Below are 27649 nucleotides of genomic sequence, written 5' to 3'. Positions count from 1 at the left end.
GGCGGGGAGGGAAACAAAACACCACACATGATAATAAGCAAGGTCCAAAGCCACCCCTGGACCTACAAATGTTAAGAATTCAAGAATGCAGAGGTGCCACATCATTCCTGCAGCAAAATTTCTGAGTTAAGAAAGCTCAGAATTTATACTCTACTATATTCCACTGTATGATTGGTTTCCTTAGCGGTCTTGCTGTACATATTCTTGCAACAAACTGGCTTAGAGCAAACTAGCACACCCTAATGGTTGATCCTAGATATTGATATGCCTATATACTGACGCTACTATCTCAAATATGAAAACCGCTCTATGTCCTATCCTGGATAATGGTCCCACAATCCAACAGGCCTCTTAAACAGAAGCCTGGAAATGATTCTCTACTTTCTCCTTTTTCTGTATGCCCACAGCTCATCTATGACTAAAATCTGTTGACTGTAATAACTTATCTCTTGAATTCTTCTCCCTCCTCCATTTCTACCACTACCCTTATTTCAGAGCCTCATTATTTCTTGGTTGGGCTATCCTGACATTCCCGATTGATTTGCCTGTCCTATTCTCCTATTACTCTACTGGCCAAGTAATCTTATAAAACCACAAATTAAATTATGTCACTCCCATGCTTTAAAATCCTTCAATGGTTTTCCACTACCTGTGAGTTACTTAACCTCCTTATCTGTAAAGTGGGGATGATAAAAATAGTTTCTACTTATGTGACTGTTTTGAAAATCAAATGAATTCTAGTGTAATTAAGCACTTAATGCCTAATGAACAGTAAAATAAAATAATAATAATTATTGTTATATTCTGCTTAGATGTTTCTCCATGATTCAGCTTCCATTTCTCTTTTCTCTTCTCATGTCCCACAGTCATTCCTGGACCCATACAAAGAAACCTGATCACTCTTCTCTATATCACAACTTTAATACTGTATGTGCTTCTATTATACCATTTACCACACTTCAGAGTAGGAGAGGCTTGTCTTCACTATGAGACTATGCTTCACAAAGACAATCTAATGCATCTGAGTCACCTAGCACAATGCCTGGCCCATAAATATTTACTGAAAAAAATTATGAAGAGAAAAGAGATGTATGAAAGGATTATAGCAGATGGCCATGCTTCCTTCCACACTGAAAATCCAATTATTCTTGATAAAAAACAAAACAGCAATTTCAGAATAGGTCTAAAGAATGAGTCAGAAAAAACTCACTCTGTGACAGAGGATGAAAGCACCTATGGGTTCAGACTGAGGAGAAGAATGAAGATAAATTAGTTAACTAAGATAACTTAGTAAGATAAGTTAGGTACGTAAGCTAATCTGTAGTCATATAGGGAAATTTTACTTCATTTATGAGTTGTATATATCTGTGCTAGAATAGAAATATTAAAAGGTCAAATAATAAGGCAAAGGAGAAAAAACAGGTAAAGATTAAGCTGATGCCATAATATTAGTGTTAAAAAAAAAAAAAACCCAAACACATATTTTACCAGGCCACTACTTTCCTATACTACGCTAAATGGGTAAAGGGGAGCATAGGCAAAGGATAGCTAAAATGAAACAATAAATTGTCATCAGCTATTTCTATTTGATCACTTGCCATTCTTGGGAAAAGTTCAAAAGAGTTGGAAAGGGGATGGCCATCATTCTTGGAATTGGGATAGAGGGTTAACTGTGTATCTTTACATCAAGACTAAAACTTAACATTGACAATCTATTCTGGGGTAATCCCTTGCCCCACTAACTCTATGTTCTTACCTCCCCACCCCGTTCCCAATGTTAAGACCAAGAAAGAAATTTGGGGATATTATTCCCTGACTAACCCATCTCAAGGGAACACTTAACTGTAATATGTGCATTCAAATACAGAAGCCCCTGGTTCTCTCTTATTCCAGGGCCAGGAACAAAAGGCCAAGGAGGTCTAGACCCAGAATACTTCTCCCTACTCCTGATTTCAAAGTTCTGAAATAAAATAGAGAACAGCTCTGGTACTAAAGTTTTAAATGCAACTATCTGATCAGAAAGCAGGAGGGATCAGACTTGCTAATTTTTAAACTAGGTTTCACCAAAAGAGTAATATAGACTTATATGTTAATTCTATCTTCATATTTTCTAGATGAAATGTCTTCGGCAAGTCAGCTTCTCTAAGCCTTGGTTTTTTCATCTGTAAAATGAAGATAAAAATTGTACTATTTCACATGTGAAAATTAAATGTGATTAATACAAATAAAAGCTTATTAGCACAGTGTCTAACACACGATGGTAAGCATTCAATAGACATTAGCTATCATTATTTCAAAGGGCAATTCTTAGTGTTGAAAAGTGTCAGTTTATATATTACCAACTATGAGATTTTAAGGGCTGAAAGTGATTAATTCAAGAGAATGTAATATTTAGACTAATGACATTGCTTTTAAGTATTTATTTTTACTTTGTATCAATGTTAAATTTACAGAAAATGTTTTAAGTATGGTAAAACCTTTTACTTTTCCAGCTATTTGAGAGTAAATGGCCTACGTGATAACCCGTCACCCTTGAATTCTTTAATAAGCGTTTCCTACAAAGGCATTCTCTTACAAATATGACCATTAAAATCAGGAAATTAACAATGAAGCATCATGCTCACTGCTATTGGGGTGTCACTGCTCCTAGGTGCCTTCTCAGTGAACAGTTTAGGGCATAAGTATATATTTCTATATTCTACATCTATATATAAGAAAAATCATGAATTCACACACCAATATCTCTTTTCCAATCCAACACTACAGAAAGCATTCTAGTTTTTTCCACTTCCATAATGGTAACTCCCTTCTCAGACAGTGACAGGCTGGCTCCCATTATCCTTAAGGATTTATTTGACTAGTCTCCCTGTATGTTACCAGCCTCCCATTGTGGCTGCTTCCCCATCCCCACATGGACGCTCTCTTTACCCCTCTCTGCCCCAACACCCACATACTTCCTCCACGGGTATAACCTCCCCTATTCCTCATGCCTGGCACTCCTCCTACAAGAATATCCTCCTCATCTTGCTTAGGCACTAACATCCCATGTTGAGCTGATCCTCCATTGGGATGTCTTCCTCTCCCCACCCTCAGGTTCTGATATTGCACTGGGATGCCTCCAACCATGGACTCCCACAATATCCAACTTGAGGCTGAATACACCCAAACCAGGCTACCCTCCTACACAGATGACTTTCTGCTGCCACCCCTGGTGGCCATCACCTCCTAGTAGATGCCCTCTTATCCCTCTTACTCTGTACCAGGTTACTCACCTTCACAAATACCGATCTGACCCTGCTTGGCTCCAACACCTCAGACTAGTGCGCCCCTCCTATTCAGACTGCTCCTCATACCTCCAGCTCCATCAACCCACATGGGGACCCTCCTCAACCCTGCCAGGCTCTGATATACCCACTCCTTCAAGAGGACATGCCCCCTCCCCCCATATACCCTAACCAGTGTGGACACTTTGTTTGGTCCCACCTGATGGTTTCAGTACTGAAACGTTCCGAAAGGAAAGAAGAAGGGAACAAGGAAGAACAACTGATGACATTTAAAAAAAAAAAGAGAGAGAGAGAGATACCAGTGAATAAACTGCATAAGCACCCATAATCCAAGCTAATTAAAAGGCTAATCTATTTGTCAAAGTATCTGCTTTTTCCACTTAAAGAAACAGTGGTCAATTCTTTTATATTAATTCCTTCTAAATTTAAAAAGTCAATTGAAAATTGATCAAGAAGGAAGTCTTGTCTTTCTTTTCTAGCCAAATATGCATTTTATTTAAGTATCTTACATAGGCCTGTAGAAAAATCTAGTTCATCAAAAAAACAAGACTACCAATTTTATTTTAAGAGTTTAAATAATATATGAGTGTTTCAAACACTAGAATTAAATATTTAAAAAATATTTAGAATATGCAAGTTTGAGTTGTTTTCAGTATAATGACAATTGTATTGTTTCCAGTACACTTATGCCCAGATACAACTCTGCAAAAATTAGCCTTGATTGTTACAGGAGTAACACCTTTTCCTTGCTCCCTGTTTCTATGAGGAAGGATGGTCATAAGCACAATCTGAGCCTCTCTTCACTCCTACGGAAGCGAAGAGACTGATCTGATTGGTGATTTTGTAAAGAATAGTTGGGTAGACCCTTAGGAGTAGCTATCGAGAGAACATACTCACAGAGAGCTCATACTCCGCTCTGCTTCCCTAGTATGCCTAGCACCGGGTGGATAAATTGGCTTATGCCAGAACACCTGACTCCTTCACCAACCTATTTCTCTAGCCTGGCCTCTATTAGTAATAAAAGTAATATTCTACTTCCATCTTTCTCCTTGTTTTAATTTTCAAGTTGTTCAGAACCCAAGCAAAAGAGAAGGGTGCCATCTGAGAGTACTTCAGCAATCCAATATCTTAATTAATTTACTGAAGTGGAGATTGCTCGTTTTCCCAGTTTTGACTCAAAAGGGCTGCTTCAATTTGAGCTTCTTAAAACTATTAGAAATAAAAAAAACCCTCGAACCTGAACCAACAGCAGATGTTCAAAATGAAAATAAGCCGACTTATCTGATCATGCTTATTACCCATTAAAAAAAAAAACTTCAAAGGCTTATAATTTCCTCCTTACAGATGCCATAATTTATACTTTCAGTCCTACTTCCTACTCCCACCCTATACTCCAGTGACACTAGAGTGCTGAATATTTTCAGAATATACATTACTTAAACTTCTATACCTTCGTTTACACTATCCTTCAACCTGTTCCTTCCAACCTACTTTTCTGCTGGATCATTTAACTTAGGGATCAGCAAACCATGGCCAGTAGACCAAATCTGCCTATTTTTGTAAATAATTTTGTTATTGGAACACAGCCATGTTCATTCATTTATAGATTGCTTTTGTGCTACAACAGCAGAGTTGAGTACTTGCAATAAAGACCATATGGCCCACAGAGCCTAAAATATTTACATCCAGCCCTTTACAAAAAAAAGTCTGCCAACCCCAGCTTTCAGTCAATCCTTTGAAGCCTAGTCATTTCAGATTCTTCAAATCAAAATTAATTGCTGTCTCCTAAGCCTTTCCATTATATTATGCCATCTCTAATACTTAACATCCTTGATAACTGTGAGCTCTTTAAAAGCAAAGAATTCCTAGTGTAGGAATTAGCTTTTTTACCCAACTCACAGTTCCCACCTCTCCTAATTCTTATCACGTTTTTAGGGGAAGTATTCTGGAAGAAGCTTCTGCTCTTTTCTCTACCCCTTATTCATCCTACCAAAGGAGAGAGGAATAACTAGTATTGGCAACATGCTGATAGTTGTTCCTAGTGGAATGGATTAATGTTTTAAAGGTCACTTTTCATGCATGTTCAAGCCTACCATTCATTCTGCCTAGATGGTCCTACCTACCTATAAGCAAACCACATGGGGTAGAGCTTCCTTGTATTTTAGAAGAGGCCTGCAGCTCTAGCTGCTCTGTCTTTGATAGGTTGGTAAGTTCAGTTCAGGATGATATTGTCTTAATTCTGGCCTCAGCTACAAGCCAGGTTCTTCAATACAACCTTACCATCTAAAGAGCTAACATTTCGATCCCTGATTCCTAAGTCTATTTCTAGTTCAGAACCTGGTTAAGGAAGAAACATAGAATTACACTCCCATCAACCAGCACACAGTAGGACTCAAGATATTTGATGATTGACTGACAACAGTAAATTAACTGGAAAAAATCAATCTTTTAAACTGTGTAACACACTAATGTCACAAACCATATCTTACTTGATGAACTTAATTAGGAAAATATGTTTTGAAGAGAAAAAGAAACAATTTTAGAGTTCACATTCAGTGATTCAAACCAAGCCCATCCTATTTATCTCTCAATATTTTGTTGCTATCAAGTCTCAGCTTAATTAACATATAAAGTAATCATGGATATTATCAATTCAAAAAGTATTCTCCATCTTATTATCCATGCATAAAACAAACATCCCTAGATCCCACACCCTTCCAATTACTGCTCTATACATCTGTTCTTCCTCAAAATGTAGCTTCTCAAATGGTTTCTCCTCTTCCACACATCTTAAATACTTTCTAACCTATTACAATATAGCTTCCATCCCTACCACTCTGCTGAAATTCATCCGGTCAAGGTCACTAAGAACTTCCATGCTGCCAAAAACAATGCACATTTCCCTGTTTAAGGGTACTTGACATCTCATCAACATATAACAATCCCTCCTTATTTTAACACTTTTCTCTTAGATTTGGTAATACCATCTCTCCTGGTTTTCCGACATAGCCAATGGCCTTACTTTTCAGTGTGAAAGTCCAGTGGCTTTCCTTTGAGGCTCCTCTTCCTCCATCCAAGGAATGCTAAGATTCCTTAAGACATGGTACTGAGTACTCCTCTCTAGTTATACTATTCCTTACCCTTAGGTGGTCTCATCCATTTCAAGGATTTAAATATCATCTTTATGCTGGTAATTCCTTAATTTATATTTTTAGCCCAGAAACCACTACTATATAAGTATTTTAACACCTTTCATAAAAACAAAAGATAGTGAACATTTAAGGACAGCTATAAATCTACTATCTGTAGATTTCCAGCTATGAAAAGTGAAATGACTCGTGCCTAAGGTTAAAGCAATAGAGGCTAAAAAAGGAACTATGTTCTTTCAATTCTTAATCCTTTTTACCATTTGTGAAGACTTAGCCCCTTGTCCCTAAACTGTTTACTAAATAGTTTACTATTTAAATATGAAGACGACTGGACAAAGCTTCTTCCCTACATACACACCTTACACATAGCCATCAGAAAAGAACTGGCCAATCTGAATTAACAGAGAAAGCCTCAAACTCGTTTTTCAAGAAATATTTTAGAAAAGACTCTAGGCTACAACTGAATTTTAAAGGAGACTGAGGATGCAGGCAGGGTAGCTGTTATGATTAATAAGATACTCAAGAATTTGGAGCAATGTGTACAAAACAGAAGTAAAGGCAGATGAAAGTGGCTGGGCTGTCTAAAGAAGAAACCAGGCAAACGAACAGGGAAGGAGCCCGGTGGACTATGACCAACTAACTGGATACGGTCAGGAGCTTTCATTTGATGAAAAAAGACAAGTGGGAGACACTACTGCTTTGTAAAGTACAAAATCAAAGTAGCTATTCCAAATAATGATTTAATATAGGTTATAAGCTAGACTGAAGGACAGTAAAATCAATGATGCAGATACTGATATAAACTAGAGTCTTACCTAAATCGGCCCAAGTGCTTAACACTTCATCAGAAAAACTGAATCCAAGAGATATTGTAAAGAAAATAATAATAACTTGGTAATAGATCAAGGTAAAGAGAAAAGAAAAACAAAGAAGCAAATATAAGTAAGCAGGGTTGTTGCCAATTAATGGGAAAACCATATAAAAGGAAAGGAGATATAGAAAAGTGATTCTTGGAAGCTGTTTTCTAGAAAACATAAAAAGCCTCAAAACAAATTTTTATTTAGCTTTATTAAGAGCAAAGTGCCATTCTTCAAATATAAATATGGCATTGTTACCTTAATTAGTTTCCTAATGGTAGCAGTAGGTTGGTCTGGGCCTAGTCACAGCCTCCTATCTTTATTCTGTGGTGAATAAAACACACACACACACACCCAAAAAAGAAGGAATATTATCAAAAAAGAAAAAGATAGAAACTCTAAACCTCAATAACATATGAGATTATAATTGAAAAACTGGATTTACCAAAAAGGAAGAAAAAATTGCATATCCAAAAATCTACATGCCTCTGTTGCTCCTCCCAAGACTGCACAGTGGTAGAAGAATTAAACACCAGGATTGAAAGATAAACCAGGGGAGCATGGAGGATACATAATAGCTACTTCTGGTGACATAACAGGAACTTATCACAGTACCCAGCCAAACAGGGAGGGATACACACATGTAACCAGCCAAGGGAAGTAGCATGGACAGGAAGAGACAGCACCACACAGAAAGGAGAATACATGTGATATGCTCAGACCAGCATACAGCCTGTTTCTAACATATGCAAATATACGAAATTCATATACTGCTTGAACCCAAGGATGGCAGAACTTCCAAGTATACAATCCAAGAGTACACAGAATTTCAAATTTTACAAGCAAAATTCACAATGTGCCTATTTACAGAGAAATTTGGATATGTCTTTACCACCCAACTACTCATGATCATCACAGATTCCATTTGCCTGATACATATTATTAGATAGTGCTTTAATTCACTAGATTTAATTAGATTTAATCTAATTAAATCATTAGATTTAATTTAATCTTTTTTTAATGGATAAAAAATCTGCTAGTGCCTGAAAAGACAGTTGTGCAAAGTTTTTGGGTAGTTGACCCATTCATACCAGTTCTCATCAAATCCAGATTTCTAAGTAAATATACTCTTCCAGAATTTACATAGCAATAGTGACAAGATGAGGTAGAAGTTGGTGGAAAAATAAAAGAGGAGGAGGCAAGAAGCAGCTGGAAAGAAGTGTCAAGTTGATTATCTAGAACTTTATTTACCTGGACTAGCCCATCTTTAAGTGTTATAGCTCTATGAAGTGCTCCCGTAACTTCTTCAGAGGTTAAAAAATAGAGGAAGAGAATATCTTCTGCCCCTGATACTGCTTATTATCAATGGGGCAGGTAGTTTGGAAAAGTCTACTCTGCAAACGCCGGCAGAGTGTAGAACTCTAAGACAGTGATGTGGTTAACAGGAAGAGTACAGAAAGTAGGTACCAAGAATGAGTAGGTTCAAGATGATATAATGATACAGATTTTTTTTAATGAATTTAAACGGATTTCTTGTATTCAGCTACCACAAAGCCAAAATGTTCCTTGCAACGTAGGATGGCATCAAATGTCTTTTGCTTTTCTTATACATAAAAAGCGAAGATCAAGCTAAGTGATTATACTGTGATTCTTAAACTCCATGACTCTACGGCTCAAGAATACCCTAGAATATAGATCTTTCAAGCCCTTACTATCTTTTTCTCTAACATGCCTCATGATCTCTTCATTGTTCATCAGCATTCCCACCAGAAAGAATCTACTGGCAAAAACATAAAGTTCAAAGCTTTTAATAACCTGTATAAATAATATTAACAGCAAATGTTTATGGAATGTTTTCTATATGGCAGACACATATTAACATATATCAACACAATTAATTTTCGAACAACCTCATTATCTTCAATTTACAGGTAAGAAACTGAAGTACAGAAAGGTTAAGTAACTTGTCCACCCTGGTAGGTGGTAACAGCTAGAGAGCTAGAGTTCAAACACAGGTAGTCTAGCTCCAGTGCCTATATTCCCATTCACTATATTACGTTATTCAAATAAAAGATTTGGGGAATAAAAGATTTGGGGAAAGCTATCAGTTTGGTTAGTATCAACAGATTTGAAAAAGTGGTACCAAGGTAATCAAGCCTTGGCTGGAGTCACTACACTATAAAACTGTGCTGTCCAATGTGGTAGCCATTTGCCACATGAGGCTACTAAGCACCTGAAATGTAGCTAGTCCAAACTGAGATATGCTATAATAACTGATTTCAAAGACTTAATGTTTTAAAAAGAATGTAAACTAACTCAACAATTTTATATGGATTAATGTTAAAGTATTTTTAATATATTGGGCTAAATCAAACATGCTTTCTTAAGGTAGCTACTAGAAAATTTTAAATAATATATTTGGCACCCATTTTATTTCTACTGGACAGCAATGGTATGTTGGAGTTTATCAAATGATTCTAATCAAATCTTCATTGTTTTACTGTTGTAACCTTAGGCAATCAGTTACACTGGTTACACTGATCATTAACTTCTGAATCAGAAAAAGAGGGCTTAAAAACAGTCCTGGGGGCTTCCCTGGTGGCCCAGTGGTTGCGGGTCCGCCTGCTGATTCAGGGGACGCGGGTTCGTGCCCCGGTCCGGGGGGATCCCATGTGCCGCGGAGCGGCTGGGCCCATGGGCCGTGGCCGCGCCGGGCCTGCGCGTCCGGAGCCTGTGCTCCGCAACGGGAGAGGCCACAGCAGTGAGAGGCCTGCGTACCGCAAAAAAAAAACATAACAGTCCTGACACCTCGTGTTCATATTTTGGTATCTAAATCTATTTTCCACTAAAAAGAATGGAGGGCTCCTTGGAAAAATGGTTGATTTCGGGGCTGGGACATGTGAAGTACAAGATGAACCTGGAATATCTTGTTTGGGCAGGAAGGAAGTGCTCAAAAATAATCATTGGGCAGGGAGGGGTTGGGGAGACATGTGATTTGTCAAAAAACACTGGACAGCTTGATGAGGCTCCCACTGGCCAGACCTGGGACAATTTGGAAATCAAAATAATGACAGTAATGGATTTAACCACTGAATAAAATAAGAACCCATGAGTTCATACGGATGAAAATAACTAACAAAAATAAATAAAGAAGACAGGATAGACTGCTTTATGACAGAATATCAACTACTAGTTACAGAATGATGAAGCTAGAAAAATCATGAATGAATGTTAAAACTTGTGGGTAAAGTTTTGATGAGACTATGTAAATATCCTGTTCCTCAAAAGTATTTCCCCACAAATTACATATTAATTACAAAAGAACAAATAGTAACTTTCAGGGAGAAATATGGAAAATACCACATTAACCAGATTTTCAAAGCTACCATCACCAACACTGGGACAAAACAACATTATGAATCTCAAGATATGATGTATTAAGAAGGACAGAACATGTCTTCAGAGATATTCCTGCCAAAAATGCATAACCAATCTAATCAGGAGGAAACAACAGACAAATTCAAATTGAGGGACATTCTACAAAATAACTCTCCTGTACTTTTCAAAAATGTCAAGGTCAAGAAATACAAGAAAGGCTGAGAAAGTGTTCCAGATTTAAAGAGACTAAAAGAGATATGACAACCAAATGCAATATATGATCCTAGCTAGGGGGAAAAGCTTATAAAGTAAAATGGATAAAATCTGAATATGGATTATGAATTCCATAATAGTATCATTAACAGTATGTCAATGTTATATTTCCTGGTTTTAATAACTATACTGTAGTTAGGTAAGCCAATGTCCTTGGCTTTAGGAAATATAACTGAAGAATTTAGGGGTAAAGAGGCATCATGTCTCCAAATTACCCTCAAATGGTTCAGAAAAAAAAAAAGATATAGATATAAGGCAAGAATGATAAAGCAAATACTTCAAAATGTAATACAATTGGTGAATGTGGGTAAGGGTAGAGAGGAGTTCCTGGTACTATTCTTCCAACTTTTCTTGTAAGTTCGAAATTATATCAAAATTAAAAGTTAAAACAAAACAGAACTTATTTCCCAGATCAAATATCCTAATGGACTACACAAGTCCTGATAATGTTTAAAAATATACTAATGCATTTCTTTTATCCTGGACTTGACTTTGCTTTAAATTATATGATTTATCAGATACTAATTATATATTCCATATATAATTCCATAAGATCCAGGACTATATCTGTTATCACTCAACATGCTGAGTACTAGGATACTATTTATTATATCCAATAAGCACTCAAACATTTGTTAGATGAACATATTCAAAAGTATAGCACAGTACAGGATGATTACAGAGAAAAATCAAATTGTAAAAAGCACCACATTGTAAATAAAGCTATTAATTGGGCCACAAAGCTTACAGGACAACTCTTCAATTATAAAAAAAGAAAAACCAGGATTAAATCACAGAGTAACCATAAACCTAACCTACAGAGATGAGTTCCACAAATAAAGAAAGGTAAATATCATTTTCCATATCAAGAGTTAAACATCTTAGCTAACTACAAGCAGTCATGGCAAGGAAAATGAACTTTTTGCTCATAAAATTAGAATATATATGTTATTTAAAAAATGAATGAGATTACTTTAAAGATTTAGGCTAAGAACTGAGATTTTAAAACTTCACTACTGGCTCAATACTAATTTGCTGTAAGGCCCTGAGACACTACTTACAATTTCCATATTTCATTTAAAAATAAGACTTGTGGATCATTTTCTTCCCTAAAGGTAGAAAGAATATTTTATAAAAATTTCAACCAATAAGAGCAATGAATATTCAATACATAAGTACATATACACATATATATTCACACACATACACACATGCAAAGTAAAAAGAATACAGCTTTTTTCAAATATATTTACAAAGTAATAGCAAAAGGTGACTTAAAATAGTTACACAAAATACATTTAATCCCAATTCATACTGTGAGTAGGTGCTTCACATATAGACTACTGAAAAAAACCCAATCAACCAGTGTATATCCTGCTTAAGAGAGTTTTATTGTTTATTTAAAAAACAAGCATGATAAAAACAAACTATGAGATGGATCTTTCTAGGTCTCCTGACTAGGACTGGGACTGTGGGAAATAATTCTCAAATACAGTTAGAGCTCAGGAAAAATTTTTCTTTCAAATACGATACAACTGTATACTACATTAAAAATGTAATATAAAGACTATATATTAGACACACAGCATTAACACAATCTTCAATGTCTTCCAATCCTACTTGAATATCCAAGTAGGTAAGACAGAAAGACATCCTATTTCCCTTCTTCCATCAAATCCAATTAATTTTGTGTTTAATTAAAATTCGACTATTTTTCAAAAGCACATATATTTTTGTGAGACGAAGCCATACTTAATGCATCTAAACAAGCAAGATGAGAAAAAAGAAAAAGCCAAAGTATTCTAAAATATAAAAATTGTCCAAAGACACCATCAAATAACTGTGCCTCGGCAAAACTTAACACAATAGTATCTCGAGCCAGTGTTACAATGCTATCATCCTGCCTGATTCTAACTGAACGAACTCAACAATTTTCAAACAGGTTGTCAGTGGAAGAGATCTTTACATAAGCAATTATAAAAACAGGGTCCATTTTGTATTCGGGAAGCACCAGCAACCCTTCGCTTAAAATTTTTATATAAGAATACCGTGAGGGTTTTTTTACACTTTTTAAAAAGAGATAAAATCACTTATGAATACCTGACTAAAGCTATTTCCTAGAACATTTCCTTAGATAAGAACAAAACATATTTTAAAGCGTAAAACAGTGAATTGCTTGAACATAACTTAAATGCCCCTACTCAGAGCAAACTTCCTTCTCGTACGTTTTCCTATATCCACCGTATTCTGCAGTGCACATTTCTGATTTGAAGTTGTACTAGTTTATCCTACCACGACCTCCTTTTCACTAGTGAAAAACAAGAAAGATCTTCAGGCGCTAACCAAACAAATCTGAGGGGGCTTTGGGAAAAGGGGCGCGAGGTGGCGCAAGAACAGATGGAAACAGGGTAAGAGAGTTGTTTTCTTAGGGCACTAAGGTTACTCCTCAACTCCAAATGCCAAGATTTAACTGCCAGTCGAGCAAGCTGCTGCCACTATCCACTCTTTAAACAATGCAACCTTCCCTCTACCTCTTCTACTAGCCCACCCATCAACCCCTTCCAAAACAAACACAACACACCCCATCCCATAAACCGCGTTATCCCCTCGGTGCCCACTCGGTGTTATCCAACCTGCTGGATAACAGCTCCACGCACACGTCTTACTCAGACAAAACAGCGACGGCGGCAAGGTGGGGAGGTCCCACCACCTCTCGCCACCCCCGAGCAACCCTCAGAATGACAGCCCGGAGCCCAGAAGTTTGAAGCAGAAAGATTCCGACCCAACCAAAAGGGAAGACGGAATTGCAGAACGGGGATGGGAGTTGGGGAGGGCGATGTGCGTGTCTGTGCAAGGAAGGGTCCATCACATGACAGTAAAAGAGGACCCGAGTCTTCGGGGCGTCCGCGAGGAGAACGGGGGGGTTGCCGTCGCCATGGCAACACCCCCCCTCCGTCCAGACTTCCAAAGAGGGAGGAAGAACTTCAAATCCCAACCGTCAGCGCTCGAGCGGCTCCTTCTTAAAGGAGTACACACGGCGCCGCCGCCGCCGAGCGCGAGAGGGCAGAGTTGGGCGCCCCCGCCCCTCGGGCGACGCCCCCACCGCCCCTCGCCCCCAGCCGGCTCACCCGCGGCCCCCGCCCCGCGAGCACCCGGGGGTCGTTCAGGTCCCCGTCCCCGGGAACCCTGTCGCGTCGGCCCGCCCGGACCCCGGCGGCAGAAGGGGGTGTGTGTGCACCCGGCGGGGGCGCGGACCAGCCCGCCTTCCTCCCGCCGGCTCTGCCCGCGGGCTCCTCTCCGGCCGGGCGCCGACCCACCGGCCCGCTTCCTCCCTCTTGACAGGGTGGACAGCGAGCGGCCAGGGGCGCCGAGGAGTTTCGGGGAGAGCGCAAGCGAGCCGTTTCCTTGGGGGCTCGGCGAGCGGGTCCGAACTAACAGTTCCCGGGGAGCCAAAGAGCTGAGGAGGGGAAAGGAGCGCGGACCGCGCCGGGCGAGGAGCCCCCAGACAAAAGGCGAGCGCCGGATCCGCCGCGCCGCCGCCGCTCCCATCTCGCTCCCCCAATGAACTGACCCGAACGGGAGATTCAACTAAACCCCTCTGCCACAAACTCCTCGGGCTGCGGCAGCCGTCGCCGCGCGGAGCCGGGGCCCCGGCCCGTGTCTCTCTTACCTACACAGTGCATGAGGCGGTGGCGCCAAGAGTCGAGTTCCCGCCGGAATCCTCTCCTCTCCGCCGCGCACCGAGGGCTCCGGCACTGAGCGGCGGCGGCGGCGGCGGCGGCGGCGGCAGCGGCGGCGGCGGCAGCGGCCATTCTCTCTCTTCCCTTGTCCATCTGCGTCCCGCGTCACGCGCCCTCATTTACATACGAGCGGCGCAGGCACGAGGCAGGGGCGCGAGCCCTCGGCGCGAGCCCCGGAGCGCGCGCCCCCCGGAGGGGGGTTGATTGACACGTGTCACACTACCTTCCCTCTGCCCTTCCCTCCCCCTCCCACCGCTCCCTCTGGGAGAGGCGGGGAAGGAGCGTGAGGAGAAGGAAGCAACCTGCCGCTTCCGCTGACCCCGCCTCCCCATCTACTCCCCTGTCTCCCCTCCCCCCGGAGTTTACTCAAGCGAGCCATACCGCTCCCGCCGCCCGCGAAAACCCTGAGCAGGAGCCAGAGGCTCGGAGCCCCGCCGGGAACCGGCGTGCTAATGGAGCGGACTAGCAACGCTTCCTTTCTGTCTTCGCGACGCGACTCCGGACTCCCGGAGACTTCACTTCCCAGGTCTCCTTGCGCTGGGGTCCCGAAGCGGAGCTTGCTGCCGCGGCGCGGTGCATGCCGGTTCTTGTAGTCCACCAGGGATGGGCGTGTTTCCGTACCCTTCGCACACTTGGGCTTGCAGCCTGGCCTTCGGCTTCTCGGCTCTGTGTGCGGCTTGTGGGTTTAGCGCTCAGGACAGTGCGCTGCGCGCGTTGCGGGGTCCGACCCAGCCACCTTAACTTCCTTAGGATTCACAATAGAAAGGCGGTGGAAGCCGCTAGAGTTGTCGGTATCTTGAAGTTTCGGGCTGCGCTTTCTGCTTTAAGTGCTGGAAACTTTTGGTGGTCACTGTGATCTCGTCGCTGCTGAGAAGGAACAAGCCGGTCATTCGGCTGCATCCGAAATAACTGCCAAATGTCCAGAGAGAGAACCCATAGTAACTTCAGTTTCCAGGGCGATGACATCTCGGAAAGCGAGAATATTTGTAAAGATTAGGGAAAGATTGCGGGGCTTTTCACCGGAAATCGTTTACGGGGGGCTTGGAGGTGGCTGGGTGAAAACTCCAAAAGGGGACACTTTTATGCTCCGCAAAAAGTAAACTCCTGGAGGACAGCGACCCATTAAGTCTTGTGTACCGTGTCGTCTTTCACTTGCCTAACCCTAATACAGTGCGCAGCACGGGATTTAGCACTTAAATGTTGTGGAATGAATTCTGCGCTGAGCTAGAGGAAATATTTCTTCAGAGAGAGAGAAAGCTTTTGATTAGATATAAACTTCAATGACATTTTTAACTTTTGCACCACAGTGATTGTGCATGCATTTCTGTATACGTGCAGGGGGCCGAACCGAAGCTATGACACACACAGTTTGCTGAGAAATACTGTGGCTTACTGGGAATTTATGCACAAGTCTGTGGGAAATATATTTTAATTCTTCTTGGAAACTTCTGTGAATTCTGAATTCAGTTCCATCCTCCCTGTTTTGTGGATTATCCTTCCTTATCCACCTCCACCTTTTTTTTTTTGCTTCCTAGGAAAAAGTAGTCCTTGCTCATTGTTACCTCCTCAATACTGAATACGTAGTTTTAAATTTTCAAAAATTAAAAAAAAATGAAGTTTGAAATCTCATAATCATCTTTTTTAGAATGGACACAATTGGAGAAGCAAGTGAAATCACTAGTGAAGGTGCTTTTGGAGTTATCAGTGGATGGTGTCAGTTGTGGGTTCTACTCATGTTGTAATTGCTAAGATGGTCAGCCTCTGTAGCTTTTCTATCTCAGTACTCTACATTGATGTTAGGGCTAGGTTATGGTGCAGTAACAAAGCATCCAAGAGTTTTAGTGGCTTAAAAACAACAAAGAAAGTTATTTCCTGCTCATCTGTATTTTCATCTCTGGTAGAAGGAAGGGAGAGGGTGGGGAGAGCGTCACTCCATGAGATTCTCACCAAGCAACCAAATGGCTTAGGGAGGCTCCAACCAATCTCTGGAACTTCCTCACTTACATGATAGGCAAAAGGAAGATGAATGGCAAACAGGTTCTTTCTGAAAGTGATACAAATCAATTTCACTCACATTTCATTGACAAAAGCAAATCATATGGGCATGCCATCTTCAAGGGAGCAGGAAAGTGTAATCCTACCATTTGCCCAGAAGAAAAATTAACCCAAATTTACTGGTGAACAGCACGAGTGATTACTACAATCCATCCTTCTAGTCACCAATATACATATCACTCTCCTTACACTACAATATACATTCATTCCTATCACAAGTGAAACAATCCAAAAGTTCTATTCAGTAATGGCATTAATCTCAAAGTCCAGCATCTCTGGGTGATGCTTGGTAGTCCCTGTATTAGAAGAGGAGAAAAACTTCTGTTGTTATAAAGATCTGAAAAGACTAAATATCTATCCTCCCTGGTTACACACACACACACACACACACACACACACACACACAAACACACACGTGCACTCAACAAACAAACACTGGTGGGACAGGAACAGAACAACCGTGGTAAACATTTCTGTTCAGAAAGGGGAAGAATGGGAGGCATGCGTGAATAGCTTTAGCAAATATTTTACCACAGCTAGCGTGGATTACCAACTTTCCAGCCTCTAACAACACTTTCCTCGCCACCACCCACTGAGCTTCTAAGTCATAGCTAAATATTTTAGATTTTCTATCATAACTGTACTTCCTTCTGGGTACCAAATTCTGTGTTGGTCAGAATGGGCTCGGTTATGCTCCAGTAACAGAAACCCAAAATCTCAGAGGTTTAATACAGAGATTTATTTCTTACTTTAAACTATGTGTTCTCCAAAACTCAGTACTGGGGAGGAAAGGAAGAACTGTTATATGTCCACTCAGGGACCCACGTTTATGGGGCCCCACCATCTGAAAGTTCTGCAGTCAGCATGACAAGAGAAAGAAGATGCCAAAGCACAGTCCAGCTCTTAAAGACCTGCCAGAAGTGAAATATTTCACTGGGTGAAGCAAGTCATATGGCTATGCTTAACTTCAAAGGAGTGATATATCAGATAGCTTTGAGGACATAACAAACCACCTCAGAACTTAAAAGCTTATAACGTCAACTATTTATTTAGTTCGTGATTCTATGGAATAGCAATTTGTGTTAGGCTCAGCCAGACAGTTCTTCTGGCCTGGCCTGGGCTCACTCAGGTGTTTGTGAATAGCTGCCTGTCAACAAGGCAGCTCTGTTTCTGAGGGTGTGCCGTCAGCTGGGACAACAGAGCAATCAATCCAGGTGTCCCTCATCATCAGGAGGCTAGCCTTGGCTTGTTCACATGGTGGCAGTCACAGGGTTCAAAAAGAGCAAGCCCCAATGCACAAGCGCTTTTTATTTTTTAACACCTTTATTGAAGTATAAGTGCTTTACAATGGTGTGTTAGTTTCTGCTGTATAACAAAGTGAATCAACTATACATATACATATATCCACAAATCTCCTCCCTCTTGCATCTCCCTCCCTCTCACCTAGCCCACCCCTCTAGGTGGACACAAAGCACGGAGCTGATCTCCCTGTGCTATGGGGCTGCTTCCCACTAGCTACCTATTTTACATTTGCTTGTGTATGTATGTCCATGCCACTCTCTCACTTCATCCCAGCTTACCCTTCCCCCTCCCCATGTCCTCAAGCCCATTCTCTACGTCTGCGTCTTTATTCCTGTCCTGCCCCTAGGTTCTTCAGAACCTTTTTTTTTTTTCTTTTAGATTACATATATATGTGTTGGCATACGGTATTTGTTTGTCTCTTTCTGACTTACTTCACTCTGTATGACAGTTTCTAAGTCCATCCACCTTGCTACAAATAACTCAATTTCGTTTCTTTTTATGGCTGAGTAACATTCCATTGTATATATGTGCCACATCTTCTTTATCCATTCATCTGTCGATGGACACTTAGGTTGCTTCCATGTCCTAGCTATTGTAAATAGAACTGCAATGAAAGCGTTTTTTAAGTTTCGGCTTGGGTTACATTTGCTCCAGGCCCATTGGCTAAAGCAAATCATATGGCCAAGCCCAGTGACAATATGGGGAAATAGATCCTACCTCTTAACAGGAAGAGCTGCAAGACACATTGCAAAGGGGTATGGAAAGAGGGCAAGAAATAATTTGTGCCCACTTTTCAATCTATTGCATGAGGAAAGTGCAATGCTACCATGTTCCCACAAAGCAGGGGAAATAGAAGTATTAACGAACAGAACTAATGAATATCATATCTATAGAATTTCTGGGAGAAGGGGAAGATCATGGCCAGATACAATGAAATACACAAATAGAGTTAACTTTGGAATTCAGCTTGACTTTGAAGAGCAAAGACTTTTCCATGGCAAGTATCAGAGTATGTTGTAATAATCCAAAAACTTGATGTTCGTGTGAGCTCAGTGAACATAATGATAGAAGTCTGGCTGATTCACCTTTGTATTTTCAGCATCTAGCACTGTTCTAGGCATTTAGTTGATGCCTAATGTTTATTGATTGATTTGACAAATGTTAGGGATATCTATAAAGACAAGGATAGAGAGGGGGTCATATCCAAGATTGTCTCCTACACTGAAAATCTAGTCACTCACAAAGGAGTTTTAACATAACAACAGATATATGATATGAAAATGTTAATGTTCTTTGGAAAGATGTTTTTGTGCTGTTGTCTATTTCCAATACATATTGTATCATTGGTTTATTGCTGTGTAAAAAGCCAGTCTATAACTTAGTAGCTTAAAAGAACAACCATTTGTTATCACTCAAAAATCTATGGGTCAAATGGGCAGTTCTGCTCAGTTGGTGAGGCTCTGCTGGTTTTGACTGGGATTTCTAATGCTGGAAGCTGCTTGATCTAGGATGGCCTCACTCTGGTCTGCAGTCTGGCTCCCTGTTTGCTAGGTAAAAGGTATGACTGAGCCATGCATCTCATTATCCAGAGACTAGCTAGAGCTTATTTATTTAGTGACAGCATATAAAACATATAAAGAGGATAAGCACTAATGTGTAAGTGTTTTTCAAGTCTTTGCTTGCATTTGTTTGCTTGCTACTCTCCTATTAAACAAGGCCACTCATACGATCAAGCCCAAAATCTGAGAGGGAGAATACTAACTAATGGCATGGATACAGAAAGGTATCACCAAATTAGGGTCATTACTTCAATCAAACCACCATAAAGGGCTTCCCTGGTGGCGCAGTGGTTGAGAGTCCGCCTGCCGATGCAGGGGACACGGGTTCATGCTCCGGTCCGGGAAGATCCCACATGCCGTGGAGCGGCTGGGCCCGTGAGCCATGGCCCCTGAGCCTGCGCATCCGCAGCCTGTGCTCCGCAACGGGAGAGGCCACAACAGTGAGAGGCCCGCGTACAGCAAAAAAAAAAAAAAAAACCACCATAAATATCCATCCAAATTCACTATTATTCACTAAAGCTTATAAGCACCTCTACAGAGTATCAAGTATACATATAAACGGCTGGGAAAATTACATTTCTTGATTTATGAGATCATTTGGCAGTCAATTCCCAATCTGGGGTACATTTTAGGAGAATATGATATAAACATACAAATAAATTGGAGTAGTTTGAAATACACGTTTCCATAGTAAAGAAATATAAAATCACAGAAGTACATGACAAGAGATGTTTTTTGAGATACTAACCAAAAATGAAAGCTATTCTTTTACTTTGCAACAAAAATAAACAACCCAGTATACTAATAAGATTGTAAAATACCTATTCAATTATGAATTATCAACATGTAACATAAAAATAATATACATTTTATAATTTAATAAAATATAAACATTTTTGTATGAATTAGATATTTGGAAGTATAAGGCATAGCCATTAGATGCCTTAATTAACTATAAATCACATTTCTGAGAAGCCATTTTTTGAGTAAACTTTATTAGCTGCTTTAAAAATATCACACTTTACTATATTTCCATTAGTTCTGAGTTATAATGCACTGCACTGATCAGAGATATAAAAATCAAAGACAAATTTGATCAACCAATTATTAGGACATGGAACATAGACCTTTCCAGAAAATTTCTAATCAGCCACATAATCATATTATGCTAAATTTTATGCAGACATCTTAGATTCATCCATGTTTATGAGCCAAAGATTTTTCAGTACTTTTTTTTCTTGTGGGAGTTTGGACTCTAAGGACACTGTTACCTCAGATATACATGCTGATGCATTTAATTTCAATACTGTAGTTAAATAATTAGTTAAATAGATGAGCAATTTTGTCTTCTTGTTTGACATTTCCAAATATTATCAACATCTTTTTTGTACATTTTATAGGGAACAATTATAAGATTTCAAAGGAGGGAATAAAAATTGAAGAAGCAGAAATATAATGATGATGCACTTCATTTCTTCTACTGTAATGTCTATTTCCTATTCCCAGGCTGTCCTTAGTGTACATAAAAATGGACATGATAGTTGATTCAATATGGTCACTCATCTCAGGGGCATATCTCAGAATTTTGTTCTCCACGTTCTTTGTTTAGTTCAACCATTGGATATTTTTAAATACATTTTAAAAACATTACTATTATACCGTGTAACCTCTTCATATTAAATATCTTATAGTTGGATATAATTTTCCCTGTATTAGGAAGACTCAGGCCCTAAACTGTCAGGATAACCAATACTGAAATTAGGGTGAGCATGTTTTCTTTTCTTTTTTTCTTACAAAATCATACATCTTTGAGCTTGGCATCTGAATTGAATAAATTTACCGTCTATTTTCTCTTACATCCAGGCAGATGTTAATAGGATCTGATCTATCACTACTCTTTTTGTGTGCACTTGAAATTACTTCTGCAGCCTAACTCATTATTATCACTTTCATTTTCAGCCTTTTAATAAAATTTCAATGTATTATATGCTTAATGATGGCAATTTGATCCAATTTAATCCAATTGCATAGTTCAGTATCAAAGTCAAATAAAAATGTCATCTACAGCACCTAGTCTATTACAGTTTAGGAAGAGTATGTGTTGTCTAGGTCAATCCCCTACTTTTTCAGATAGGGATACTGAGGCCCAGACAGAATAAGCAATTTATGTAGGTTACACAGCTTACAAGCAGTAGTACCCAAACTAAAGATCAGATTTCCTGATTCCTAATATTGAATTTTTTTTGCTATACTAATAGCCATGATTTGTTGAGCATGTACATATGTTATTAACTCATTTAACTTTCCCATAACCCTATGCAATAAGTACTGTTATTAATATCCACATATCACAGAGAAGGAATGATGAATTGGCCCAGAGAAGTTAACTAGTCCAACTTCACTCAGCTAGTTAGTGATAGGACTGGAATTTGAATCTGTCTTTCCAAATTTTATGACTGCTTTACACCGGGAAGCAGAAAAGAAGTTAATAATGTTGCCTTGTTAAAAGTCAGAAATTGAGGAACCTGGACTTTATATGATTTTCATGAGGGGCTCCTCATTATTTGAGTGAAGATAGTGACACAAACACAAAAGTACGGTCCCCCAGTATTTAATATATCATTCAGCCAAACTGGGGTTTTTGCCGCCCACTTTCTGATATTTCCATGCTGTCTACTGTCATGGAGCTCGTCTAATACTCCTTTCTGTGCTCTTAAAGCATGTTTTTTATACTTTTTCTCATGGGTTTTTATCATATTCTTCCATATATTATAGTTATTTGTGGATGTATCGTTTTATTCCACTCTATCACCTTGTTGATTGTGAAGTCAAGGCCTGGGTATTCATCATTTCTTTATACCTGTATTCTACACTTTGTTGATACCAAAGAGGCTTTTGTTAAGTTGAAATAAAAGGGTAACAAATTGGGATTTTTAAAAGAAAACAGGAAAGATATAGGACTTCTTTCACCCCCACCAACATTCTCAAGACCTACTCATAAATCCAAACTTATTTTTCACCCCTGATGTCAAGACAGTGACAAAAGGAGGTGGCATGTTTGCATTTTACAGAGGTTATATTTCAAACCCAGAAATAATCATTTGGCCTTTCAGTGTGTTGAAATTCCTCATACAAAATAAACCACAATGTCTTGTATGAATAAAGCAAATCACTTTACCTACTAAAATGTCTTAGGGAGCAGAAATACGAACAATTTATGAATTTGAAAAATCTTTTCCATGCTGTTGACAATAGCTAGGATTGAGTCCTCAGTTTCAAATATAGAAAATATTTATGTATTTTGATATAAAAATAGTACAAAATACTAATATTTCATGGTAAACAGGCCCAGCAATAAAGCTCTGAAGTAAAATCCAGTGGACTGAAGAAGTTTATCTTAAAATATTACTATAAAGAAGGTTTATTTAACCAGTGAAATATGGTAGTAGTGCATATTAATATCCACCTAGAGAATAGATGTGAAATAAAGATAGAAAAGAAAGAAGCAATTAAATTATACTGTGATTTACCCTTATAAAGAAGAGATATGAATTAAAATATGAAGCTGATAAAACTTTAGTACCTTTTAACTTAGTAGTCAATATGTCAAAATTATATAACATTTGATGATTTAAATTATATTAAGATTTAAATTATAATTAATAATCACTTATGCAACAGTAGAAGGTAAAAAATAGTCTAATATGATTCTATTGTAGACTTTCAAATTTAATAGGTAAAATCACCTGATCTTATTAATATACACTAAAGTTATTAAGCTCTAAACCAGAAACTTGAAAGAAAAGGAAATCTAAATATAAAACTCAGAAACTCTTTCGAATACCATTGGTCTCCCCCAGTCTCTGTTTCTCCATTGTTCTCAGGAAATAGGAGAATCGCAAGACAGAAGGTAGAAGTGAGAAGGTGGCTAAAAAGCCTGGGAATTGGTTGAAAGAGTGTGTAAGGAGTGTTGAGAATCACCTCCTCCTCCTCTAGACTCCTTCTTGACCATGTATGTGCAGCCAGGCCTTTTTATCCCAACTCCTAGAAGAGATTGGACATTCACTCTTTGGAGAAATTGGACTAGAGAGATTATGGTTGTGAGGACGCCAAGTTTAGTAGAGGGAGGGGCTAAAGTTGCAGACTGAACACAGATTATTAAGTAAAAGTTTGCTAAGTTTCCCCCCAACTTGCTCCTAGAACATCCATAACCAGAGTTACACCTTTCAGCAGAAAATTGGAGCTCTTTCTCAAGAGAAACTCAAAAGTCTTACAGAAAAGACCTATAGATGCTGACGTTTGAATATCTTCATAATGAAAAGCTTATCTTCTTCTTGATCACACTTCAGTAAAGCCCACCAGTCATAAGGCTCACCCATTTACACAGAGCATCCAAAAAATGTTTAAGGGTTTCACTCATAAATGTGCATTGGCAGCTAAGAGTCCTTAGACATTTGAGGCAAAAATCCAAAAGACAGAGACCAAAACAAGCAGATAGAAGGAATTCAAAATAAAACAGAGACAATGCAGGGAATATAAGAAAGCTTCCAAGTAATTATAATTAGCATCCTCAAAGAGATAAGAGAAGATATTGCATTATTAAAACAAGAATTACTTTGAAACAAGATGCTGTGGGAACAGAGAACAACAAGGAATCAAGAAAGAGCTCTTGGAAATTAAGAATATTTCAGATGAAATTAAGACAAAATTCCATAGAAGTGTTGAGAGGTGAAGTTGGAAAATTTCTTAAAGGTAGCACCCAAAAACCGAAAAGATGTAGAGACAGACAGTAGAAGATGTGAAAATTTCAAGATCAGTCTGGGAAGTCCAACATCTGACCAACCTGAGTTCAAGAAAGTGCCTATAGACAAACTGAGAGGAGGGTATTATTAAAAAAATAATAAAAGTTCCCAGAACTGAGGGAAATGAGCCTCTAGATTAAATGGCTTCATTCCAAGACAAATAATTATGAAATTTCACGATCCCAGGAATAATGAGACAATTCTAAAAACTTCTAGAGAGAAAATGTAGACCATGTACAATGAATAAGGAATCGGAATAGTATCACACTTCTCAGCAAATGACAATGGACAACATCTTCAAAATTGTAACTAAAAATTATCTCCAATCTAGAATTCTAAAATCTGTCAAACGATCAGTCAGTTACGTGAATAGAGTAGATAGTTATGGCTTGCAAGGTCTCAAAGCATTTACTTCCCATGTATTCCTTTTCAGGATGCTACTGGGGGATGTGATTTCTTATAATTAAGGAGATAAGTAATCATAGATACAGGGAATCCAACATAAAAAAGAGGTCAAAGGAATTCCTAAGGTGAGGAAGGACAGTTATAAATGAGAGCTGGCAGAAGACCCCAAAAGCAAATCCAAATGCAGGATGGACTTGCTTTTGGATGTAAGATGATGGAGAGATCCAAGAAAGAATTTCCTGGGACAAAATGGAGCAGAAATTGTATGACTGGTTTGACTTGTGGAAAAATAAAAATTGGAAGGATGTTGGGGAGAGCAAAAAGAACTAGTAATAGGCACATAAGTAACTTAGAAAATGAAAGATCCTCAATGTATGTGACTTTGAATTTTTATCTTTGCTTCTCCAGTGTCTATGATAGTGCCTGGCATGGAAGAGGATCTCAGTGAGTGCTTACTGTATGGATAGATGGATGGATGAATGAATGGATGAATTAATAATGTAATAATAATAGTAATAATAATAATAAAATAATAATGAATTTGTGCCTTCCTCCACCTGAGAGTTCCTTGAACATAGACAAACCTCTGTGAATGTTTATTGAATTTTGTGAATGCATATTGTTTATTTAATCATTTGTTAATCCCTTTAGCCAGATTTCCTAGTTTTGAAAAACAAATTAAACTTAAATTTGTTTGATTATAGTAGGCTAATTATTAAGATTCTGAAAAATTCCAGGTGGTACCTTTAGTCACAGAATGAATCCAGGTACTCAAAAATAATCTGTTTCTGTCCATCTTTTACCATTGCTTTCTTCTTTGTTGTTTCCGTTCTTAGGTTATATTTCCCAATGTGCTTGGCCAAGGTAACCACTAGTAGTTACAGCTTAATCCCCCAGATTAACACCACTTCTTTTTTATTAGTTACTCCAAAATACACAGCTTATTCAAAGTCGACCAACTTTTATCGACTTCTTGAGCCAATTATTGCGGCCAGGGGAATAGAATATTCTGATTAGTTAGGCCTGGGTCACATGACCAACTCTAGAACCATGGGTCAGCCTCATCCAAACCACATGGACTCAAAATCAGGGAGAGAGAGTTCCTCAAAGGTCACTATTACCAGAAAAAGGGAATGTAGATATCCATACAGGCAAAACCAAATAGCTACTTTATTGAAAAAAATTCACCTACTTTACCCTGACCTCTATTACAGAGATGAATATTCCTCCAAATAAGCCTTTCAAAACAGAAAATAGCATTTGAGATTGCTTGTTAAATATGACTTTGTATCTCTTTATATCTCATCTTTGACCTTTCTAACTTCTTAGCATGTAAATTGTAGACCAGCTCTGTTCAATAGAAACATAATGTGAGACATAAATGTAAGCCACATGTGCAATTTTAAATTTTCTAGTGGCCATATTTAAAAAGTAAAAGTCATTTTAAAATATATTTTATTTAGTCCAATACATCTAAAACATTACCACTTCAACATATAATCAATATAAAACTTTTAATGAGATATTTTACATTCTTTTTTCTGTACTCTTTGAAATTCTATGTGTATTTTACACTTGCAGCACATTTCAATTCAAATTAGCCACATGTGGATGAAGGCTACCATTTTGGACAAAGCATTTCTGGACTGTGAAAGCCTTTATATTCTATCAAGTAAAGTCTTTATTCTTTCCCTCCGCCAACCAATTTCCTCTCTTAAAAGCCATCTCTTTCCATTCTAATCATCTTTCTCCCTCCAATCAAATAGTACAATGCATCAAATTGGACAATGTTAATGAGGTCACAGTCTTATGATTTTGAAAAGGGAATAAAAAGAAGTGTTCACATATTTTCTACTTTTCAGGAATGAGAACTGAAATAAAATGGTAAATCATCCTGGTGCTTTCATTCAGCATGAGTTAAAGCAATGTGAAACAGATGATCACATCTTGATGACAATTACAGTACTACTTGGCAGGAAGAAGTGAAGAAGAAATTTGTCCTGGTACTATTAAATAGCTGCCCAGATAGGTTCTACAAGGAATAGAAAGAGTGAGAAGAATCAAATTACCCACATGCAGGTAATGAAATAGTTGCATCATGTTGTTGGGGGAATCTCAATTGCTAAGATAGAATGTCTGTTAGCACACCTTTATTCCTCAAAGAAGTCTGGTTTGCACATACTCACTTTTGAGGATAAATCTTCAGATGTGCTTTTTTGTATGTTTAAAAAGCAGGCTCTTTTTTCTACTATGAATCCCTTGATCCAAGGGTTTATTTTGGCACCTTGAGGATTATGTAAAACTTATTGCCAAAGCAGCATTTTCTTTTAAAGCGTCGGTTTCCAAGCACTCTCTGAGAAAGATAAAAAAGAAAAGAAAATAAAAAGCCCTCCAAAATGTCAACTACTTTGGGATGGATTTTACATGATTTTCTCAGTTCAAACAAAACTGTAGTATATATAAAAAATGTGACAGAATTTTATTTTGCAAATTTAGTATGATTAGAATTTACATGCAGTTATAAAATATTGTTCATTTTCACAGAAATATCTTAAACAACTTGCATTTGTAAACACTGGGTGATTCAATTTAAAAATATCAACACTTAAGATATATACCTTATCATAAAATATATCTTTTAGTCAGAAATCAATACCCCACACATAAAAATTCAATAAACATTTTGGACATCTAATGCTTTTCAAGTGCAACACTAGACTCTGGGCTTCAAGGATAAGTCACAGAATTTGCTCTCATGATCATGACATATATCTATAGTGTTTGTTGCACACTATTTGTAGACCTTCCTTTTAGAAATCAGATCTTAATTTTCCCCTGAAGACCA

The 27649-nt window shown here is 38.6% G+C and overlaps 1 protein-coding gene across 13 annotated transcripts in view; it reads right to left on the bottom strand.

Moving 5' to 3' along the window:
• The window catches only part of LCORL (ligand dependent nuclear receptor corepressor like), a 166305-nt gene extending 151130 nt beyond the window's left edge, over nucleotides 1-15175 (bottom strand). For 12 of the 13 annotated variants that reach the window (XR_009540383.1, XR_009540381.1, XR_009540382.1 and 9 more), the window contains exon 1: nucleotides 14612-14963. Coding sequence is in view for 9 of the 13 variants with exons in the window: in XM_060148441.1 (XP_060004424.1) it covers nucleotides 14612-14774 (163 nt within the window). In the remaining 4 variants the exon portion in view is untranslated. Of the gene's footprint in view, nucleotides 1-14611; nucleotides 14964-15062 lie in introns of those variants that run through there. The other variant, XM_060148439.1, reaches the window with a different exon arrangement.
• Between the last annotated feature and the right edge of the window lie 12474 nt (nucleotides 15176-27649).

The sequence above is a fragment of the Lagenorhynchus albirostris genome, chromosome 4 (assembly GCF_949774975.1).
Source record: "Lagenorhynchus albirostris chromosome 4, mLagAlb1.1, whole genome shotgun sequence".
Taxonomy (NCBI): Eukaryota; Metazoa; Chordata; class Mammalia; order Artiodactyla; family Delphinidae; genus Lagenorhynchus; species Lagenorhynchus albirostris.
The sequence above is the reverse complement of the archived record's forward strand: the minus strand, read 5'-3'. Positions and strand labels throughout refer to the sequence as shown.